The sequence below is a fragment of the Anolis carolinensis genome, chromosome 6 (assembly GCF_035594765.1).
Source record: "Anolis carolinensis isolate JA03-04 chromosome 6, rAnoCar3.1.pri, whole genome shotgun sequence".
In the NCBI taxonomy this organism is placed as follows: Eukaryota; Metazoa; Chordata; class Lepidosauria; order Squamata; family Dactyloidae; genus Anolis; species Anolis carolinensis.
In genome coordinates, this window is record NC_085846.1 from 71,725,821 (window position 1) to 71,750,610 (window position 24,790).

General features: G+C 38.2%; 1 protein-coding gene across 1 annotated transcript in view; it reads right to left on the bottom strand.

Moving 5' to 3' along the window:
* Positions 1 to 4,779: 4,779 nt before the first annotated feature.
* The window catches only part of gpd1l (glycerol-3-phosphate dehydrogenase 1 like), a 31,851-nt gene continuing 11,840 nt past the window's right edge, over positions 4,780 to 24,790 (bottom strand). The window contains exons 2-8 of the mRNA XM_008121396.3: positions 21,896 to 22,073; positions 19,604 to 19,744; positions 17,465 to 17,603; positions 15,033 to 15,145; positions 11,156 to 11,389; positions 10,254 to 10,360; positions 4,780 to 9,110 (exon numbers count right to left, since the gene is read on the bottom strand). Coding sequence (XP_008119603.1) covers positions 9,014 to 9,110; positions 10,254 to 10,360; positions 11,156 to 11,389; positions 15,033 to 15,145; positions 17,465 to 17,603; positions 19,604 to 19,744; positions 21,896 to 22,073 — 1,009 coding nt within the window. The 3' untranslated portion in view covers positions 4,780 to 9,013. The remainder of the gene's footprint in view (positions 9,111 to 10,253; positions 10,361 to 11,155; positions 11,390 to 15,032; positions 15,146 to 17,464; positions 17,604 to 19,603; positions 19,745 to 21,895; positions 22,074 to 24,790) is intronic.

Sequence of the window (24,790 nt, forward strand, 5' to 3'; positions counted from 1 at the left end):
AGAGCTCTTCCAATTCTAGGGTTCTATGATTCTACTCTTTTTAAACTAAAACATTACTAAAATAATCGATTTCCCCAAAGTAGCATTTTGAAATAATAAACATATGTGACTAGTTGACCATTAAAAATATTAACATCATTGGCACTGAAATTGTTAAAGGAAATAAAAGTTACTTTTGTTATCAAAAAGTAAAGTTAAAGGCAATAATTCTGTAACAGGGTTGTATCTCTGTAAGTGGACTTACATATGCGGGAATTTGAATTAGACAAATTTGTAATGTCCATGTTGAGTTGAGGGCTGCTATTACTTTACTATGTAGCAGAGCCCACAAAGTGCCCAATGAGCATCATACACCAATCATGCACCATACAATGTGCCAGTATCCTATTGCACATGTGCACAGTTGACTGGCAGGATTTATTAGCCGCCAGCTTCTTAGGTAAATATATAGTTATGCTAAGTAAAAAGTAATATAGGATTCTGGAGAAAGATTAAAAAATAACATTGTTCTTTTTAATGCTATGGTCTTAATTTTTGATATGTGGGTATCTGAAGATAACAGTATCTGGAGGAGCAAATGCTTATGTTGGAAATAGCAGCCTTCTTCAAGCCTCCACTAGTAATTTGTTTTGTATATGATTCCATTTGCTTATTATATTGTATATGTATGTTTTGGTATGCTGCTTTCCTTTTTTCCTGTTTCTTGAAGTTGTGGGAGGAGCTGCAGACTACATGATCAGATCTGGGACTGCTGAGATGTCAGACTCCATTTTAGAACAAAGAGACATTATTAGACTATGAACTGTAAGGAACAAATTCATGTTGATGTTGATTGTAAGAAAGATGCCCTGTGTTATCTGCACAGAGGAATCCTTTCAAATCTATCTGTAACTGGATTGACAAGTTATGTACCTGTATGCCGAATACATGAAGGTTGTGAGTAAACCAGATGTGTTACCTTTAATGAAGTCTACTTTATTTTTGTCTCTTGACAGCATGATATAGAAACAAGATATTTTATGGGAGAATAGATGTCTTGGACACTGGAAAGAACACTTCTGAAACTGCTGTTTTTGTGCATTGGCATAATCTCTGTTCCTAACAGATTGGAGACAACCAGGTTATCAGTCTAACAACAGGAAACCAAATTGCCTTGCATAAGTACATGTGGTCATATACCACTAAAGAGATGATTTTATTCAAATGGGTTTTTGACTCTTCTCTGGAAGATCATTCTTTTACAAAAGGTTATGATTTTCAAACGGTTTATTCTCTAGAAGGTTATGGAGATTCTGTTTTTTCAAAAGATAATGATCTCTAAAATCTTAACCCTTTTATACAGGGTAGCCTTCCCCCCCCCCCCTCTCTCTCACCAAAAAGAATTCCTAACTTCCTTCTAGGTTACTGTAAACATTCTGGGTTTCAAGGAACTGCTTGAAAAAACAATCAAGGTTAAAGGCACAGAGTGAGGGACTGACTTTAAAATATCTTAAGACCTCTTTGCAACTGTGATATGCGATATCCACAGGATAGAACACCTTTTGAATAAAAACGCTGTGCTAACGAACCATAGCAAATGTAAATATACATTATAATTAACAAGGAACTAATGGCAACTGGAATTTAATCCTCCAAAAATGAGAACTGCTCAACTGCAAGCTTATTATTTTCCTATGCTTATTATTCTCCTTTGACCTGGGGCCCCTTCCACACAGCTGAATAAAATCCCACATTATCTGCTTTGAACTGGAAGATATGGCAGTATGGACTCAGGGCCCTTCCACACAGCCCTATATCCCAGAATATCATGGCAGAAAATCCCACAATATCTGCTTTGAGCTATGTTATCTCAGTCTACACTCAGATAATGTGGGATTTTCTGCCTTGATATTCTGGGTTATATGGCTGTATGGAAGGGCCCTGGGTTATCGGAGTCCACACTGCCATATATTTCAGTTCAAAGCAGATATTCTGGGATTTTATTCAACTGTGTGGAAGGAGTCTTAGGCTCATCACAAGTTAAGAACAATGGAAAGCACACAACTGTGGATTTTCTTCTTCTTACCAGTAACCACAGCACAGCCTGATGGAGTTTTGAAAAGTTATTTTTTTAGATCACAACTCCCAGAATTATCTAGTCAGTTGTTTTAATTAACAGTACTTTTTCCAAACTCTGGCTCCACTATATCTACGTGTTGCTTGCTAGAGGACAAACTTACCTCATTTTCCTATCTTTGCATTTTCCTATCCATACCCTTTTCATAAGTATGCTCTGTGTACAACTTCTTCCTGCAAATTAATCTCTTAAACTAAGTTCTCACTGCTAAATAAAAATTGAGGGCTTTTTTGGGGAACTGTTCACATATTTCACTTCTTTGACATGTGGAATGAGTGCAATATATTGATTTAGTTCTTGCGGGAGCCGTATGTTTGCATGTGGCATTTGAATTGTCCAGTAATTAGGATTTTATGGGCAATGTGCACACAGAAAAGCCTTATAACCAGTGATACACTGTTATAATGCCAACACAAACAAACAAATTCTATGCAAACAACCCTGAATTAAAAATAATGTGAAAACAATCCAAAAGATTCTTTAAAACAGCAGTGGGCTTTATATGGTCATCTCGATTAGTGTTTCTCAGACTGTATGGTGTAGAAGACCAGCAGTATTTTTTTCTTATTGTGCCAGGGACTGGCATCATATTTGTGCCCCTTCCACACATCTGAATAAAATCCCACATTATCTGCTTTGAGCAGGAATATATGGCAGTGTGGACTCAGATAACTCAGTCCAAGGCAGATATGGTGGGATTTTTTGCCTTGATATTCTGGGATATAGGTCTGTGTGGAAGGACCCTAAGTTTCCTAAGGTTTTCTTAAGTAGAGAATACTCTGAAGTGATTTTGCCAGTTCATTCCTCTGAAATATAATTATTTTATTTACTCATTTATTTAGTATATTTATATACAACCCTTCTCACCCCTGGGGGACTCAAGGCAGTTTACAACATATTAATGGCAAGAATTCAATGCCAACATACATATAATAAAGTAAAATCATAATAATTAAACACTGACATATACAGTAAAGTCTCACTTATCCAAGCTTCACTTATCCAATATTCTGTATTATCCAACGCAGTCTGCCTTTTATTAATCAATGTTTTTGTAGTAAATGTTGCAATGTTTTGGTGCTAAATTCATAAATACAGTAATTATTACATAACATTACTGTGTATTGAACTGCTTTTTCTGTCAATTTGTTGTAAAACATGATGTTTTAGTGCTCAATTTGTAAAATCATAATGTAATTTTATGTTCTGCCCTACAACACCTGGCATTGGCTGGTCTTCCATCAGAGTACTAACCAGAGCTGACTCCACTTAGTTTCCAAGATCAGATGCCTTTAGGTGAGAAGAATATGTAGTCCTTCCAGTGTTGTTGTACTTCCAAATCCTGTAAACCTAGCTAACATAACCAAAGGTAAAGAAAAATGGGAAATGTTGTTCAACCATATCTGGAAAGCTATACATTCTCCAGTGCTGGGATAAGGTGTTTCAGCAGTAGTAGAAGACCAGCTGTCATTTTAGCTTTAAAGTAGTAAATTTTAAGTTAGCAAAGACAAGTAAATATGAGATTGTCAAAAAAACTAAGGAAGTAAAAATACTATAATCACCACACCAGCGTGGAAAAATAATGGTCAGCACAGCAATGACCTCTAATGGAATACTCTGCCATTGCAACAAAATATGAGTACAGTAGAGTCTCACTTATCCAACATAAACAGGCCGGCAGAACGTTGGATAAGCGAATATGTTGGATAATAAGGAGAGATTAAGAAATAGCCTATTAAACATCAAAATAGGTTGATTTTACAAATTAAGCACCAAAACATCATGTTTTACAACAAATTTGACAGAAAAAGTAGTTCAATACGCAGTAATACTATGTAGTAATTACTGTATTTACGAATTTAGCACCAAAATATCATGATGTATTAAAAACATTGACTACAAAAATGCGTTGGATAATCCAGAAAGTTGAATGAGTGTTGGATAGGTGAGACTTTACTGTATGTATAATACAGTAATAATTAGGGGTGTGCACAACTTAAAAAAAAACCCCTTTTTCATTTGTCTTAATGAAATTTGTGCTACTGTTTTGATTCTAAAGCATTTTGAAAATATTTTAAGGGGTCCGTGTGAGATCTATTACGGAGTTCCGAAAATTTAGTTAGTTTTTTGTTATGTGATGCACCCATTTGCACCAATGGGGACACTAATAGGGTTCCTCTCTCCCTGTTTTAGGTTTATCGAGACGAAACTTGCTACAAATGTAACACACATTTACCACTCTAAGCCACCCAAGTTTCAGAATGTTTCACACATCCACTGATTTTTGGGAATTTAAAAAAGTGTTTATGAACAACATTAAAAAAAAACTACAAGAGCTATCCCCTTGAATTAAACAAGTATCAAGGTTAATGTAGTCATCTCCTCCTATGCTGCTAGTAAAGCATAACAGAAACAACAACCAATCAGTATAGAATCACTTATGACCATTCCACACAGCTGTATAAAATCCACATTGAATTGGATGATTTGGCAGTGTGGATTCAGATAACCCAGTTCAAAGCAGATATTGTGGTTTATCGGCCTTGATATTCTGGGTTATATGGAAGGGCCCTTAGTTAGCAAATACAAGTGGTGAAATAATAAATACCTATATAGGAATGAATATGTTTAAAACACACACAGAAAACCCCTAAACACTCTCACACACTGAATCTTGCATTTTATTGAAAAAATAAAAATGAGCAGTGGTTAGAGAAATCATTCAGTAATATTTCCATCTGTTTTCAAAAATCAAATGACCTTACAAGAGACAAATACAAGTTTTCATTTCATGAAGCGGAGTGAGTTTACAGTACGCGTAACCACATTCAGATTACTGAGCCCTTTATGTATTACATACACAAAAACAAATGGTTATACATATATTGCATGTTTAAAAAAGACCCATGAACCTAGATTATTAATACATTGAACAATAATCATTTCACATAAGATAAAGTATTATATACCACAAACATCAATTTTCTTTTCTCATTATACCCCACAAATGATTGATTGGCTGTTCCCTCACATGCACAGACCCTAATATTTTTCAGCAAATTTTACTTTAAGGAAATCTACCACGCTAAATTCAAAACCACTCTAAATCTTGGCCATCTTCAATTCTCAACAGGATAGTGAAACCGAAAGAATAAGGCAAAATATATCCCATGAACAGCTGATTTTTCATTAGTGTTGAGGACCAAACCTTTCCAAATCTGGTTGCTGTGTATGAAACAACTTTCCATTTATTAAATGTATAGGAAGGTTAGAAAACCGGTGCTCCTACATTTATTGCTGGCATGCAGTTCTTTTGAATGATAGAAATTGGAGACCAATGACATGGGGGAAGACTGTTTTCTCATCCTGGTTATACTATTAAGTATATTAATAAGTATATTATTAAGTATACTGTTAAGCTATTATCCTAAAGGCTGTGTTACAAGTTATCCTTTCCTCACTGATGGCAGCCCAATTTCTCCTGCCACCTGAGATAAGAAAGAACCTATGTATCTTATATACTGCAGCAACAGTTATCTTCCTGCCTTGTTTTTATTCTCACCAACAACCTTTTACCTGGTACTCTCGGTAAAGACATGCCAGATGTTTCGGTGGCAGGTGTTTCTTTATCTAGATGGCAGGTTGGCAGATTGGTAGTGGCAGGCAAATAGAGGAGCCGCAGAAGGTACTGTGAAGGACAAAGGCCTGTTGGCAAGACAAACGGAGTTGGGAAAGGATGGAAAGATGTAGAGACAGCTATGGTGCGAGCGGCACACTTTGCTGCTCCATGAGTTACCTTGCTATTGTTAGGATTGGCCTTTTTGCTCACACAGAACGTACATCAGTGATTGGGTGTGTGAAATGTCCATGCTTATAGCAAATACATGCAGTGCTGTAGTGGTAAATTTTGAAGTGACATTCCTCATAATAACCACTATGCAGCAGGTAGCTCTTATTTATGATTCCCCCCCCCCCCCCAGTAGCATTTTTCATTTCTCCCAAGGAGCAGCTTTCTGTAAAGCTAATGGATCTTCGTTGTCCACTCAACATCAAGCCATCTCATTGCAATACACTTTGAATTACAACAGGGATAGCTCACATACTTGGTAGGAATGGCTATTTTCTGCTCCAGCAATCATAGGTATTACAGCAAAAAAGAGGTATTCTCTCAGGAAAGAAATCTTTGGGATTTTTGGAGGGTTTTCCACTAACCCTCACAAAAGTGGAGGGTCTTCTGTAATCTCCCATTACTAATAATAAAAAAATCCCAGGACTTGGACTACACTACACCACTGAATATATTAAACTGTGATTGCTATGCCCAAAGAATTCCATGGTCTGCATCTAAAAGCAATTTCCATCATATTTATCATATGGTACTGTGTGCTATGAAGGATACAATCTGTAAAAACATCCCATTCAAGTTTTAAGCATGATCATGGTGTGTAACAAATGCACCTATGACAGCAGGAATGAATGAACATACTTCACCAAAATGGTAACACAAGAAGCATATTCAGGTTACAGTTGTTGGACCACAGTATAATGTAAACAGACTGCGAATTGTCCCAAATGACAGGGAAGCTGCATTCTGAACTTTCAGCAAGCAATAAGTAACATCTAAAGCCAATCTCTGCCAGAAATGTATAGAAAGTTTATTACAATTAAAGCAGCCTTCTCTATCCTGATATTTTTTAGACTTGATGTACTACAACCCTTGATTGAGAGGATGATAGGAATTGATGTTCAGCACATTTGAAAGGCAACAGGTTGGGGATGGCTAGGTTCAAGTGTCAACTATGACTGGGGAGATTTAAATTCCACAACTCTGCCATGAAGTTAACTGAGTAAACTTGGCAAATCATGAATTTTCAGCCTCATCTAATTCACAGTGTCGCTGTGGGACTGAATTACTGAAGAAGGAAGAAGAGGGCACACCTTTTTGAGCTCCCTGGAGCAGATGCAGGAAATGATTTTAATAAATAATACTCACTGAAGCATAACAGGATTCAGATTTGTTATTCTACACACTTGGCATTATTCTCAGCTATTCAACCATCACATAAATACGTTTTTATAAGACTTTTTCAAAAGGTATCAAGATGCCTTTCTTCCACCAGAGTTAAATAATAAAAATAAGGAAATTAAGGAAAGTATTAGGTATATTCATTAACATATTCTATCTCAAGAGCAGTAATTTCAGTTATTAACTCCTTTAAGACACAAGGAGAGTAAAGGCAGCTTAGACTTCCAGAAACGTCTCTCATTTGAAGGCAATGGAATATTGTTAAATGGATTTCTAAAAGGTACATCAGGTAGGCTGTAGGCACAGCAGCAGGCACTCAAAAAAGGAGTCATAAATGTGACATCATTCATTGAAAGATACAATCATGTGCAAAGGAAGAGATGGGAACATGTGACCATCCAGATCTTGCTGGACCACAGCTCCCATCATCCCTAACAACTTGCTGTGTTGGCTAGGACTGATGGGAGTTTCAATTCAACATTTGGAGGCCACATATGCTTTACATCTATGTTAGTGAGAATTCCCAACACATTCCTTGGTGTGCAATAATCTGAGCAGAAATTGATGTATTATTGACAGTAATATAACTACCCAAGTGCTGAAATGCTGGATCCCACACAGTCAGTGGACAGACAAACAAACAATGAAGTTTGTGGAGAAGACAAATAAGTAAATAATTAGAAAATCATTCTTCTGTGCCCTCAACATTATTTACTAGTAGTTTCCGACGCAAACATGTCAACAAGATCAGATCAGAGTATCCTCAAATATGGACCAAGACAGCAATGAGCTGTTGGATCAAAGCATTCACACAGCCCTTCCAGTCTTCTGTATTATAATGGAGAACCTTTGCCTCTCCAGAAGACTCTCAGAGGTCTTGGTAAGCATAGCCAATGGCAAAGAATTGTGGGAATTGCAGCTCAAGGTATCTGAAGGGCAAAAGATTTTCTACCTGTAACTTACATGTACTTGGCTCATCGCCGATTCTCTTGTTTCAAATGTGTGATGCTAAGCACCAAATCTGTTTATAAATATACTCCATTTACTAAAGAGAAAATGGAGGAAAATCACCACCAAGCTCAAGAAGTGCCAAACATAGGTGAGAATAGATATTACTGCCAACTGTATTCCCCTAAAAAAAGATATTGCACCCACTTAAATTTCCCCCCACAAAATATATTTAAAATTTATAATGTACAAAGCTCAAAGTGCCCCACTTTCACCAAATAAATGCTATCAAATTGATACTCATTATAATGTCCGTTAGCTCACTACAATCAAAGGTGAGGAGAGCTTATTAAAAGCTGGGAGTGCTCTATAGAAATTTAGCGCTTTTCGGCAAACAGCCTTGAGACATCTCAAAGCATTTCTTATCCCCATCAACCAGGGATGAGGGAGTCTGAGGCCCTCCAGATGTGGTTGGACTACAATTGCCATAACATCGAAGCCATACAAAGTGGGGCTCATGGGAACAGCAGTACAACTACATCTGGAAAAGTAAATGCTGCCTAACCCTGCCATAAAAGAAGAGGAAACCTTCCCAAAGGTCGTTTCATAATCACTGGTGACTTCCATAAATGAAGAGAATGAAGTTCACAAAAAACAGTAAGCATCTCTCCTAGCATGAAGAGATATACATGTATATGTCTAGGATATACATATAGAAGCCTCTTGAATTCTAGTCAGTGAAACTATACATGACATCTTAAGAGTTTCTCTATTACACTTAGTAAAAATGACCCACACAAGCCCAGAGACATTCATATTGCTAACAACCGTTTCATGAAATAGCTTAATGAAATTATACCCATTTGAATCCACATATGGACATGAGAAGTCAGGAGCTGTGACAATGGTAAATAAAGTATGTTTTATATATGCTCTGGATGACTCTGGAGACAGGAGATCATTTCTTGGACAGGTTTCCCTTCATAACAGATTTGATAGACAGCAGCAAACAGTGGAAACCTAAAAGGCAGAGACAAAACAGAAAGGCAAACATCTTACTAGATCAGTGATTCCCAACCTTCTTTTCACCTGGGACCACTTTAACTAAGACCCACTTTAACCAGGGACCACTTGACCGAGGTCCACTTTGACCACTCTCCAACATTAGTACCAAAAGGGTTACGAATCAGTTTTAGATTTATTTGGAATGCCGATTCAGAAAATTGGATAGACCACATCAGCTCTAGTTTCTGATACAGAATATATGCCATCCAGTAATCGCTATCTGCTTGCCATAGAAAACCATAGTTAATAATCTAGAGCTGATGTGGTCTATCCAATACAATGATCAGGTCTGCGGAAAGGAGCAGAAATAAATAAAATAAATAAAGAGGAAGGAGGTTTGCAGACTGGATTTTTGTTTTTGTGGCTCACAGTTTGGGAACCACTGTACTAGATGGAGGCGGGGAACAGCCACTTATGATGTATGCTTAACAAAGAAAAACTGGAGACAGATTTAAATATTTTGAAAATAATTGTTCTGCTGAGAAGTGTAATTTTTAATAGGACAAGAGCAACCCTATTTTTAGGTAGAGTGAATCATTCACTTCAGGCAGCAAGTGTTGGGAAAGGCCGTAGGAACAGTAGCATCCATCTTCTTGTTTCTTTGCATATAAGAAGCAAGTTTAAAGTTATTGGTGATACATAGCTTTTGTAATATTCATTTAAGAAAGAAACCCGAGACTCTGGATCAGATATGTCTAAAAATGAAATGCTCTTGATCTGAAAATTTCTTAGTGAAGAATTCCACAAGATTCTACACTGAAAGTCTACCAAGCACTTTCAAAGTTCTATGTGTCTTATTTTTTGCACTGAGTTAACTGGAGGAGGAGATCAATCTATTCCAGTGCCATGAAAAATAACAGACTTAGATGGACTGCTCTGATAGAAAACATCCATCTCCAAACATTCCAAGGATCTTTTGCTGATGTGTCATTCAATCTTGATGATCTACTGAGGTGCACTGGGGAACTAGGATATAATTTTGCTCTATTAGTGGGAGGGAAAGAAAAGATGATGATGATGGTGGCAAAGATTATTGAAGCTAGGTTCAGTACATTGAAGGAGAAATATTTAAGGCATCTTCCACATTGTCTCACTTACTTCTCCACTAGCCCTTTCTGTTGCAGGATACGATAAACCTCTGCAGATGTCTGTGGTCCTTGTAGCTTTTGCCCGTTCAGCATTTCCTGTTCCAATTCTTCAATAGACTGAATATGATAAAAGTTTATATTGTAAGAATTTATAGACACAGAGAATCATTTAAAAATACTATGTAACCAAATTTGAAAAAAAATATGTGCCTGGTTTGAACGTATTATTTCCTGTTTAGTTGTGCGGTACTTACTTTGAAAGTAGTTGTTATATTCTAGAAACTTTACTATTTTTAGCTACCACAAGCTATGGGTCCTTCCACACAGCCATATAACCCAGAATATCAAGGCAGAAAATCCCACCATATCTGCTTTGAACTGAGCTATCTGAGTCCACACTGCCATATATTCCAGTTCAAAGCAGATAATGTGGGATTTTATTCAGCTGTGTGGAAGGGGCCTATGTTGAATTGGTTGAGACTCAATGAGATACTCATTGAAAAATGACAGCAAAATGTGCTCTAGGATGTCCCGCAAAAACAACGTTTTTGCAATTTAATAAGCTTTTTCCATGCTTTTATGATAGAACCAATTTATAACAAAGTAACAAAAATTGTGTTACATAATGTAATTTTAACCCCCCCCCCCATCTGTTAAAAGGGTTTTATGAAGAAATCATAGAATTGTCAGATTCTACATATCAAAAATTGTATTTTTGGGGCACTAGGTTTACATATAAAAAGAGCAGATCTTGTAAAAAAACCAAAAAAAAACAAAACCAAATGCTTGGATTAGATCACCAAAGCTCCCCAGAAGGTCCCAATCAACAGTTCAAAATAAAACAAATATTCTCTGAACTCTTTTCATGAAGATAACAGCACTAAACAAACAAGCAGGTCATAAGAAATGTACCTTTCCAGTTTTAACAAATGCTTCAGCCACTCTCCGGTTGCGGCCACCATAACATGTTGTAATGAGATCTGCAACCCCGCAGCTTTCCAGAAAGGTGGCTGTAGACACCTGTCCCTTGCAGAAGATCTTTGCAAATGCAATCATTTCCATGAGTCCAAGTCTAATGACAGCCGCTTTGGTGTTATCACCACATTGAAGGCCATCGCAAAAGCCAGCTCCCACTGCCACTATATTCTAAGAGACAAGAAAGAGACAATAATATGGTTGGAAATGAAAGCTACAAGGAATACCTCTCAGGATAACCTATGACTGCATACATTTCTGGTCTTAAAGGGCTACACAGAAGAAACAGGCAACTTTGTGCCCTCCCCCCGAGTTGATGGATTCTAGCTCCTATCAGTCTATACAGTGTTCCCTCACTTATCGCAGGGGTTACGTTCCAGGACGACCCGCAATAAGTGAAAATCCACGTAAGGATACTATATTTATTTTAATATTTATACATTATTTTAGTAGTTATACATTATTTTAAGTCTTTATCAACCAATCATGTGTTGATAAATCTCCTCCTTCTCCTCCCATTGCCGCTTGGGCTCCTTTTCTCTTCCTTCGGTTTCTCTTCCTCGGGCTGTAAACTGTAATTTTTTATGATTTATAATATTCTTTTAGAGTTTATTGAAAAACCGTGAAACAGCGAATTCGCGAAAAGTGAACCGTGAAGTAGTGAGGGAACACTGTAACGAGTCCCCACAACTATGAGACATGTAGTCCAATAACACTGGGGAGACAGAGTTTGTCCACAACTTCTGATGGAAAAATGTTTAGGATCTTAAATTATAACGAAAATCCAGCATGGCTCATCTTCCTGCTTTAAATAATTTAATGATCCAACTCCAACTAGAGCTAGGGAATCTCTTAGTTTGAGATGGCTGCTAGTTATTATTGGAAATAACAGGCAGGTGGGAATTATGGAGGGTAAGCTTAACACTGTTTTATGGAGCTGGACTGGGGAAGGCCAGTGGAGATATTATCAGTTATCTATAACTGTACTAGGCGGGCATTTCCTTCTTGACTATATGTAGCATGGAGAGAGAAGCACTGTTTCAAAGCTACATTTAGATTCAGTGAACTGAAGAGAGCTTTGCCAGAATTGATAAAATTCAGAACAGACTGCCTATGCACTGCTTGCCAAGCTTAACTGAGAAAGAGCGAATGTGATTAATGGATCCTCTCTTGCACTCCCTCATCTCAGGGCATGGAAAAGTCAGAAGGAAGTTCCAAAACAGCAAAGAAGGCATGCACAGTCATTAAAGGTGCCTTACCTCCTAGAAGTTCGAAAACATCTAAAATGTGAGCAGATTAATAGGTACCACTCCGGGGGAGGGGGGAGGGGGGAAAGGTAACTCCACTCCATGCAGTCATGACGGCTACATGACCTTGCAGGTGTCTACTGAAAATGCTGGCTCTTCGGCTTAGAAATGGAGATGAGCACAAACCCCCAAAGTCAGACACGACTAGACTTAATGTCAGAGGAAAACCTTTACCTTACCTCGTAGAACTGTTGTGGTTACATAGTAGTTACTCAATCAGTTCAAAAGATGTTAATATTTCATAATACTATTCAGCCAAAATAATTCCAGTTGTAGAGCACTGCTAAAAGGAAGCTCATGTGTGGGCGCATTCTCACAAGCAATGCCAAACCAGGTTATGAGCAAGACCTGGTTTCAATTTTTATGACTCCAGGAATCATGGCTAAATAATATTAAAAGATTCATACAGCTCGCTTGTTTGATGACAGAATGGAAAAAGTCAGCCTGTGGGTCTCAGGCAGCCCTTATGCAATTTATGCTTGAAGTAAACAAGATGACCATTATCTTCTCACTTTCCTGAAGAGTTCTGTGTTATTATGGCTGGAATCCTATTGGCTAGTTCCAAGTAGAGTACAGTAAATATACAGAATAAATTGCTGAATTGGGGGGGGGGGGGTCGACAGAAGAGTAAATGCAATAGATTTGATGGGTTTAGTTAGGAGTAACAAGAGGGTTTTGGTCAAAGTGTTTTTCAGTCTTGGAAATCTGATCAGCAAACATGCATTGACTCAGTTCTAGAATGTCCTTAGTTTCCCTTCTTCCTCGTGAATGGATTGCAGTCGGGCCAACTAGAGAAAGAAGAATTTCTTTCACTGGGACCCAAGTATAACAGGAGGCCTATATCTTGCCGATTTGTTCAGATTTCACTATGAAAAATATAAACAGGCTCTATGAAAAAACACTTATGAGCTTTGGCATCTACAGGGACGTAAACTGCATATTCCCTCCAAGGAAACTAGAAGTAACCAGAAGTTATTCCTTAGTTTTGTTTGAGTTGATTTTTTTTCTTGGTTTTTCCAGTTTCAGGGGAAATTCGTAGGGCGATATGTTGCAAATGAGGTGGGATGATCTGGCTGTTTTTTTAAAAAAAAGAAATTGGAGCCTGAGGACTTTGTGGTTGTCCTCAGGGCCACATAAAAAGGAGTTGGGACCATATTTTGCCCATCCCAGTTTGGCTCTGCTCCGTTTTCTTCAAGAAACTGTATCACAATTAGAGTATTCAAGACTCTCTTGTGCTAAAAAGGAATCAAATGAGCGGTACAAGATAAGTTGGAAGCTCTTGTTGACAGGCAGCTGTTCCTGACTCTTTTCCCTCCTCGCTCCAACACCAAGGAAATTGCTGGTAACTTCATAACCCATCTGTCATTTAAGGAAAGATTTCACTTCTAGTTCCAACAGTGCTCTATAGTGCATACACAACTCTACAGCTGATTGGCAGAGACCATAAAAATACATGAAATGGAAGTGGATGCGCAGAATAAGTGAATCCGAGTAGCAGATGTTCTTCCCTCATCTTCCAGCTGTGGATCGTTACACTTGAGACTGTATTTAGATGTGCTTAGAAGCTAAAAATTATCACTGCTGGCAGAAGAATAACATATTTAGATTTCCTCTCTTAACTTTTGTGCTTGTTTCAGTTTTCAGGCAGCCATGCTCATTCAAACCTTCCTTATTTAGACAGACTGATGCAGAGAAAATTAGAAAAGGGAGGAGAGGAAGGGAAAGCAACTACTGATGTAAGCAACATTTTATTTGGCTTTGCTTGCTCGACACATCTTGAGGACTCCTGATGTTGCATAGCCCTTCCCTTTTTATCCTTCTAATGTTTATATCTCATCATCACGAAGCAATAGGAAGGAAAACATTAAATATCAATGCTCTTCATATTAGGACAAGACAGAGGAAGGGAGTTCTTTAAACAACATAAACCATAGTGGTATTTTAAAGTAATATTTTAAATGGATTCCCTTTTGTTGCTAATTTTAAACCCAGGTTTTGTATGTTTTTAATCTTATATGTTTTTTCATTGTTATTCTCTCTAATCTGTGAGATGCTTTGAATCCCAGTCTGTGAAAAAGATAAGATGTAGATAAAATGAAGAATGAGGGAAGGTAAGATTTGTAGAAAAACATCTTGGAGGCCATACATTCTCTGTACCTACATTGGAAATTGTAGGTACAGAATTGCCTGCCAATTCTTCTGTCTAGCAATTGTATCTGTTTTTTTATTTGTATTGCTATTTTCTGCATAAATGAAATTCAAGATACAGTTGCACTGACTGGTTCTTGCATTGTAACATCAGGATAAACAACTCTAACTTTTTCTGAGAAGACAATACTGTCTGATGGAAGGCAACCTGACGGTAGGTTTGGTAAGAATCAACTGACACTGGTCTACAGTCTGAACAGTTGGTCTTGGTACCATGGTCCCACAACTTTCCAGTTTTAGGGATCAAGGTAGGTGCCATTTTCATTTTTAAATATTGTCCTCCAAAGAGCTAATCTTACCTTAAGAGCACCGCAAAGCTCAACTGTATCAGCATCGTCTACCACAGTTATTCGGAAATTTGGAGTCTGAAGAAGTTCTTTGAAGAGGACTCCATTCTCCAAAATTTTACAACCTGTTTTTCAAAAGGGGATGATCATTTCCAAACAAAGTAGAACTCTTCCAAATAAGTTTCAGGCAGCCCTTCATGTTTAGCATAATTATACTTAAAGGTATTATTATTATTATTATTATTATTATTATTATTATTATTATTATTATTATTATTATTATTTCTTACCCGCCTCTCCCTGCGGCTCAAGGTGGGTAACACACAATTTAAAAACATGAACATTGCAAAAATTCAACAAGCATACATATTTCTATAGAAGATCCACAATGTACACTATTAACCTAGCATATCTGTATTCTTTCAAGGAGATCCTTATCCTGTTTTATCACCACAACAAACCTCTGCAGGAGGAAAGGCTGACAGATAGCGATTACATTAATGAATATCTGATAATCATCATGCTATAAATTGGTATTTGAATCCATTTTTTCCTCATCTCACTGTGTCTACTAATACTGAGCATATCAGACAAAGCTCAGCAACACAACATTCCAGGCAAATACTGATTATAGTTTTTGGTTGAGATGAGCTAATTCAAACTAAGCCCTTGTTCACATAATGACAAATGAACCCCTAAGGCCTCTGAAAAGCACCAAAGAAGGACACGACAGAGTAGTATTGCTCTCAATCCTACTATTGCCTATTGATAACTTATGGATCATTACAAGTTGCCTGATGAAGTAATCTTGTTGTTGTGTGCCTTCAAAAATCAGAGGATGAGAGAGTGTAACTTGTCCAAGATCATTCAGGAGGTTTCCATAACTGAACAGGGATTTGCATTTTGGTTTACAGAGTCACAATCAAACATTAAAACCACTGGCTCTCATGGAGTAGTTTACTGGGCCATAATTATACTATTTCTTATTTAATTGGTTGATTTATAACTTGCCTTTCTCCTGGGAGGCTCAAGGTGGCTTACAACAAATTTGGTACAATTTAAGAAAAAAGTGAATAAACGAGTCTCATAAATTTGCTAATATACCCCTTTAAAAGACCCTTCTGGCACAGTTAAGAGCCAAGGGCCCTCCACTGTCAGGAAGAAGTACTACAGAATTGTTTCTGTTGTTGGGTTCCTTCAGTCATTTCCAAACAAGAGTGATACCCCCCCCCCCCCCCAAAAAGTGAATCTATCATGAGGTTTCTGGAACTGAGAAAGTGTGAGTCACCCAAGTTCACTCAGTGGTCAAACAAGGAATCAAACTCTGGTCTCCAGAGTTATAACCCAATGCTCAAACCACTATACCACACTGACTCTTAAGCCTACAGAGTGGGAATTGCCAACATGTAGTCCTACAGAATATATGTTGCCCATTCCTACTCTGTATTAAGATACAAAGGGAAAGACCAAGCCATTCCTTTAATGCATTGGTTCTCAACCTGTAGGTGCCCAAGTGTTTTGGCCTACAACTCACAGAAATCCGAGTCAGTTTACCAGCTGTTAGGATTTCTGGGAGTTGAAGGCCAAAATATATGAGGACCCACAGGTTGAGAACACTACCTTAATGCCTATGCTCAAAAGACTGGCAGTTGCTTCTTGGGCCAGAGAGAATTTGCCACACTAAGCCAACTCAAGAGCCAGAACTCTGGATTATATGGGAACTCTCCCACTGCTGATACTCTATTAGGAATAGGACCTAGGTTCCCATTCAACCTGAAGAAGGAAAGCAGACAATAAAACTGAGAATAGAGTCATGGACGCATCAGTAACATTATCTATTCTCTACTCCTTTCGTGTCAGAAATTTATGCTGCAAAATGAACAATCATAAACATAGATTGAACCTGGAATTTAGATCTAGCCTGTCCTGTGCAGCAAACCATCAACACTAGGCTGGCAACAAGCCCTATTGGGATTTATGTCTGGGTAGGCATGTGCAGAATAGAACTGCTGATAATGTATGTAATTCTGGGCATTTCTGGAAAGAGACAGCTATACAAACTGCAATCAACACTTATCTTTCAAAGGCATTAGGCATCTTTGAAAAATATTGGGTTACTTCACATACTTGGAGTATTTTGTACAGCAGCTTGCTTGGTATTTTACAAAACAGCCTTACATTTTGGGAGATATCATTTCTTAGAAAATAAATGATCAGACATGAAGGCATAATAAAGTTTGAAGGTTTCACTCCTTTCACCCACAATAATATTTTGTTGCTCATATCTCCTACTGAGGATTTGCAATCTTGCCTTCTCAGAAGTAACTCTTAGTGAACACAATAGAATTTACTTTCAGGTAAGTAACAGCAGAATGGATCTGCAAGATAATACATCTAAGATATTAGGACATAATCAAAAGTATCACGTTATTCTTTCAAATTACCTATTGTAGTCTCACAGAACTTCTCCGCAGCTACCTCATTGGCAATGTTAGCACCCATGAGCACACTAATGTCTATTCCCATTTTCTCTCGGATTATGTCTGAAATGAGTCTGAGTCCCTCTGGACCTTCGTCTATTCCCTGTAGTAAAAATAACAGAGAATAAAACAGAGTAAGAGAATAACATTAAAACTTTTGATATGTACACGTAATAGCTGAAGATAAAAGGGAGGTAATTATCTTTGCTAGGAGGTGGAATTTATAAGCCATCTCTGTTAGGCTACATCCTTATTACTGCAGTGATCACTAGACCACGATCTCACTAACAAGCTGTCTTTTTAAAAAAAATCTATCTTTCAGAACTCAAAAAAATACTGAGCTAAAGATAAGATCCAGATCAGGCCAAACTGTTGTCAAGGCAATTTACATTTTTCTGTCTCAGCATCCTTAAAATAAGACAGTAATCACTATTCATAAGTAAATGAGGGATTTATTACGGTACCCTACAATATACTAGCAGACAGATGAATTCAAGTGTTGCTGACCTTGCTAAATTTCCCAGCAGATACATATTTAATTGGCAAAAAAGAGAGAAAAGAGCTGATGAAGATAAGATAACTCACTGTATTATTTATTTCTGCCAAATGTCTGTGGTGGTGGGAATCCCAAAACATTGTTTTGGACACAAAATTTGTAAAAGTTATTAAAATGAAACAGCACTTGGCACTACCATACATACCAAAAGATGGGATCAATAGAAGCTCAAATACCAACTGCTTCTGTGTCTATGTGTAGCAGAAGGTAGAAGCTATTTTTTTTCTTTCAGTTGTAGACAAATAACTTTCAAGGTGTACCACGCAACATGGTTTACTGTCTATTTTTTATAAGGCTTTTGGGAAGTGTAGCTGTAAGGGAAGTGGAGAAACCTGAAAAATCCTCCTGTGAATATATGATGCCACACACAGACATCAGAAGAGCGGCAAGGCCAAGAATACGCCACGAGAGTAAAAACAAAGATCCACCCAGATGAAAAGTGGTCTTGCCATACATCAAGGGAACCACTGACCACGTAGGGAAGCTGATGAAGAAACACCTACAAACTATCTACAGAGCCACTAAGAAAATCCAACAAATGCTACATTCAGCAAAGGACAAGAGGAATCCTCTCACCTCTGTAGGAGTCTACCGTATACAATGCAGCTGTAGACAAGTCTACATAGGGACTGCCAAAGACAGCACTGCCCAAACATGAATCAAGGAACATGAAAGGCACTGCAAACTAACTCAATCAGAGAAGTCATCCATAGCAGAGCACTTGATGAATTAACATGGACACAGTATATTATTTGAGAACACAGAAATGCTGGACCACTCAAACAACCACCATGTCAAGACTAAACAGAAAAGCCATTGAAATTCACAAGCATGTGGACAATTTCAACAGAAATGAGGAGACCATGAAAATGAACAAAATCTAGCATCCAGTATTAAAAAAAACCTCTAAAATCAGGACAGTAAATAAAGAACAATACTCAGAAAACAGGGGAATTTCAGACAGGAAACAATCAGGGCCAGCTAACACCTCCCAACAAAGGATTGCCCCAGGTAGGAAGCAGTCAAGCTTTGAAGCTGAAAGGTCATTCAATGCTAATCAATTGCAACATTCACACTTGCCTTAAACAGACAAGAGTTCTTTCTCCCACCCTGGACATTCCACAGATATAAAAACCCCACTTGCCTAGCTTCCAACAGACCTCACAACCTCTGAGGATGGCTACCATAGATATGGGCAAAGCGACAGGAGGTAATGTTTCTGAAACATGGCCATACAGCTCGGAAAACTCACAGAAATCCACTTTAAATAATGTCCAAAAACTTCCAGATAGGCATTGACCTTCTCAATAGCTTCCAGGTTAAAAAAAGAACACAGCTCCTGCTCCTTCAATAACTATGTAGCAGAGAATTTCAGCAAGTTTTACTTATGCAAGTAACAAACAAAAATTTAGAGAAAATGTGTATCATCAATTGCATTAGGAATGAAGCTGAGAAAAACGAGCATCTTCTTCTCCCCTACCCTTCACCCAATCTAAAATGGTTATCACATTTATAAAAAAAAACAGTTTGTCTTGTGTGTGTTGTACCTTAATGAGAGTTATACCAACAGCTTTCTTGGCTACACGTCCAGTGATGTCATCACAGATTTTATGAATAAACTGGTGAGGAATAACAAAAACCAACAAGTCTGCATCTTGTACAGCTTCTTTCAGGTTTGGAATAGCAACCTATGGAATAATAATTGGAAGAGGGAGGGAGGGAGGGGGAAGGAAGTGGGAAAAAGTGAAACAATGAAACAATAATATTAAATGAAACTTTTCAGTTTCCAGATTTTGTTGAAATTAAATGTTTTACGCTACGGGTTGAGTCTCCGTAAATGTGAAATACCCCCAAAACCTAAACTTTTTACTGCCAGCTGCCCACTTCTGCTTTTGGGGGAAGGAAATAAGTCACATGTACAATACTCACTGAATTTTTTTTCAAAGGAGGCCTGACAGGGAAAAGAAAAGAGGGAAAGTTTCCCTTTATACTAAAAAAGGTAAAGGTTTCCCCTGACGTTGAGTCCAGTCATGACCGACTCTGAGGGTTGGTGCTCATCTCCATTTCTAAGCCGAAGAGCCGCCGTTGTCCATAGACACCTCCAAGGTCATGTGGCTGGCATGACTACATGGAGCACTGTTACCTTCCCGCCAGAGCCGTACCTATTGATCTACTCACATTTGCATGTTTTCAAACTGCTAGGTTGGCAGGAGCTGGGGCTAACAGCGGGCGCTCATTCCGCTCCCGGGATTTGAACCTGGGACCTTTTGGTCCGCAAGTTCAGCAGCTCAACGCTGTAACACACTGTGCCACCAAGGGCACCTGTTCCCTTTATACTAGGTCCCCGTAAAAAAGCAGATGTCCAGGCACTTCGTGCTTGCCTTTCCCCCAGCCAGTGGGAAAGGCTGCAAGGACGAGCAAGGAGCAATCCTATTCATTGGCTATTACCTATATCCAGCCCAGAGAAAATAAAAAAGACTCATGATGGTAGGGGGGAGGATTTTACTTCTCTTCCCATCTACTTTGTTAAAAAGGCTGACAATATGCTGTCAGTCTGGAGTACTTGATTTTGACCTGTGAAAGCACAGTCCTCCTCTTCCTGTCAGAGCTCCTTGAGGAAAAGTTCAGCAGGCATTGAATGGGTGACTAGCCCCCTTTCCGCATCCCTTTTCACCATATGAAGATAAAAACAGGAACTCTAAAATAAAATAAAAACTTCTGGTCCTACATATTTGAATAAAAGTGGCTCAAACTGGATTTCAGGCCACAAAACTAAATAAATACTAGATTTCAGACCAAATATTCCAAAGTGCCTTTTTTCCAGCACTACCATAGCAGATTAATCCATCTTTAATTGCAAAATCTTTGGCTGGCACAACAAAAAAGATAGCAAATAGGAACAAATGGATAGTAACAGCAGACTGCAAACACAGTGACATAAGCAAATTTAGACTTAATCAAATTGCATTCAGTACAGACCAGTGAAATAATATTTCAAGCAGTTCTGATTTTAAATGTAAGATGTGAAACTCAGAAGCCATATTTTGTGTCTGAAAAAAGACCCCACTTCTTGGGAATGATAAAGAGCCAACGAGATTTCTGTCTCCCCAAAATCAAGTTTAGATCTAACACAATTCTGCTTTTTGTGTCAAAATGGTATTAGAAAACAGTGCATTTTTATAAAAGGTAGTATTTTACATAAAATGCTGTATTTTACATTGTCAAATTTTGTAGAATGTTACATTTTATGCGAAATCCTATATTTTCTGAAGTATATATTGCTTTCTACAAACTATCAGTAAATGCCATTTCTCTGATGGATGAAATTGCAAGGTATTTTCCCATATTTTCAATACTCTAGTGTTGTTTTAGTTATCACATTTGCATTTTGCAAAATTCTAAAAAAAACCCTTCTGTGAAATTTTGAGAAATGGCAAAACAATAACAAACAAAAATCAAAACTAACATCAAAGTATTGAAAAACATCCAAAAAAATCTTGTAATATTACCCTCACAGAGAAAACATTGACTTTTTTGGTGTAAAAAATTGAGTAAGTGAAGATTTACATTTCTAGAGATTGGGCAGTGTACCACAACACACTGCACGCAACTGATGAGCCAAGGTGCTTAGACTGTGACCATTCACATTATCTAGCAGAGGCTTTCTAGGGTTTCTGGTGGGAATTTACATATCTATAGAGTGAGTTGTGAGCTGAATCTGCATATGTGCGTGCATACAGTTCTTGAGAAATACAACTCTCCAAACTCCTTGGTCATGCAGAAAAATATATGCTTTTCTTTGGACCCTGTGTTTGTGAGAAAGTTTGTGTAAGACTTACCACATTTTCTGGTAGCTTGTAACCAGGGAGATATTTTACATTCTCATGGTCATTATTTATGATATCTGTCAATTTTCTTCCATTAACGGTTTCTTCAAAAACCCACATCTTCACCGTAGAAGCAAATTTTTGCATCGCCTTTACATTTTTGCCTATTATTTTAGCCACAGCAGATCCCCTGTTTTAAAAATAGAAGGGCAAAGGATTATGCCTTATAAAATATGACACTTTCAAACTGCGAAAGGCAATTCAATTTTAATAGTAAAGCAAGAAGTCCAATTACTTGTAAAAATACTGCAATGGACGAATACCAGTGACAGAGAAATGTACTTAGAGGTTGTTCACTTAAGCGGCTGCCTGTCAGTCCCATGAAATTTAACTTCTGTTAGCTCTTCAAGAAATTGGACGTATACTATTCATTATGCTTAATCCAATTTAAATCAACAGGAGACGTTACTTATAACTATTTTGTGTCCTACTGATATCAATGGTCAATTATTATGTATTTAAAAATTCAGGTCCTACTTTAATCCCCCAAGAGGAAGTCGAAGCAGCTAACAATGCATATATAAATAAAGTAGAGTCTCACTTATCCAAGCTAAACGGGCTGGCAGAACCTTGGATAAACGAATATCTTGGATAATAAGGTGGGATTAAGGAAAAGCCTATTAAACATCAAATTAGGTTATGATTTTACAAATTAAGCACCAAAGCATCATGTTATACAACAAATTTGACAGAAAAAGTAGTTCAATACGCAGTAAACTTATGTTGTAATTACTGTATTTACGAATTTAGCACCAAAATATCACGATATATTGAAAACATTGACTACAAAAATGCATTGGATAATCCAGAACCTTGGATAAGCGAGTCTTGGATAAGCAAGACTCTACTGTAAATGAATCCTACAGTATGCAGTGAAAAACCATCTAAAAACACTATTAGGATTTTTTTAAAATCATTCAAAGCAAAGAAAGAAAAACAACAATAACATGCTTTGAATGCCTTCAAGTGTACTCCAACTTAAGGCAATGCTATTGCAGGGTTTTCTTGGCAAGATTACCTTTTTTTAACAGAAAAGCATAGGAACAACTACGCTGACCTCTTAGATGGGCCACCATAACACAGCCTTGCCCCACATTAACCAAAATCAGGGGACAGCCTGTATTCTGGAATGGAACCAGCTGCATCTTTTCTCATTGCCACCCCATGTTTCCTAGGTGGCCTGGGGACATGGGATGGCAATTACGGTCCACGCCCATCCTCAATGTTGTAGTCGTCTCTGGCTGCAACATGGGTCCTATCTGTCACCTGTCACCTGCAGCCTTGTCAGCAGAGGTGACTGTGTGATTGGGAAAGGAAGGGGGAAGAAGTCCGGGGATTCCTCCTCTTCCCTTTTCCCCGTCATTCTGGCTGATGTCACTGCAGGTGATGGACAACAGGACCTGTGTCATGGCGGGAAGCCACTGCAACATGAAAGAGAGGAAGGAATGGTAAGGGCTGCCATCCAGAAGCGCCAAACTGCGTTTGGTGACTCTTGTTGTGGCTCAGTCTGATGATGAAGGAGGATTTGGGGTTTCACAGTCTGAAAATGTTGTAGTCTGAGCAGCAGGAGACTCAGGTAGGGAGCCAAGATGAGCTAGCAGGCCAAGATGAGATAGCAGAGGCTTCAGATCAGCGTGCTCCTTCACAGCTTTCAGAACTGGAGGAGGGAAGTCAGGAGAGGCAACAACAGCCAGGTGTTTCACTTTTAGATAGTGATAATGAGGGAGTGCAATTAAGACAAAAATGCGAGGTTGCTTCTGAGAACCAGATTCCTCAAGCGTTCTCCAAGGATTGCGGCCGAAAGGCTGGGAACCCAAGGCCAAAGAAATGCGTTCATGTCTTGCAAAAATGGGTAAATAGAGCAAATGTAAGGATAGCCTTTCAGATCAAGCAACTTTGCTTGTAGAGCAAGATCTCCTGCTTTGTTCCTGTTTCAAGCCTCAAGTCCTAGTTCAGGTTTCGCCTAAGTATTTTGGGAAAGTATTCTTGCCTTCATGTTCCTGTTTGTATCATGTACTTTGGATTCTGCTTTGAAGATCGTGTTCCTGTTTTAAGCCTTGCCATCTAGGGATTTAGTTACTATTTCCTGGGACATTGGATCCTATTTTGATTATTGCATTTTCTTATTGCCTTTTTGCTTTACTCTTGCTACCTTTTTACCAATAAACTGTTTATACAGTAGAGCCTCACTTATCCAAGCCTCGCTTATCCAAGCTTCTGGATAATCCAAGCCATTTTTGCAGTAAATGTTTTCAATATATCATGATATATTGGTGCTAAATTTGTAAATATAGTACTTACAACATAACATTACTGCGTATTGAACTACTTTTTCTGTCAAATTTATTGTATAACATGATGTTTTGGTGCTTAATTTGTAAAATCATAACCTAATTTGATGTTTAATAGGCTTTTCCTTAATCCCTCCTTATTATCCAAGATATTCGCTTATCCAAGCTTCTGCCGGCCCGTTTAGCTTGGATATGTGAGACTCTACTGTACCAAGTCTGTCTCAGTGGTGTGTGTTGAGAGCAAGGTGGACCTTCGCTGGGGTGCAACAACTCTGGGCACTTGGGACTCCCTCCCACTTCCACAGCGGCTTAGGGAGTGCTTGTCTGACCCATCCCTGGACCAATTCGGCATATGTCACACTGGATCGTCTCTAGTTTTGTGAATCAGTGTAGATCTGCCCTTTGACTTGGCCAAGGTCATAAATGGGTTTCCATGGCTGAGCATGGATTCAAACTCTGGCCTCCCAGAACTCCAGTTCAATGCTCAAACCACCATATGATATTGGCTTTCAATATATTCATAAGAGGGGTTTTTTCCCTGATGAAAATCTTGCTC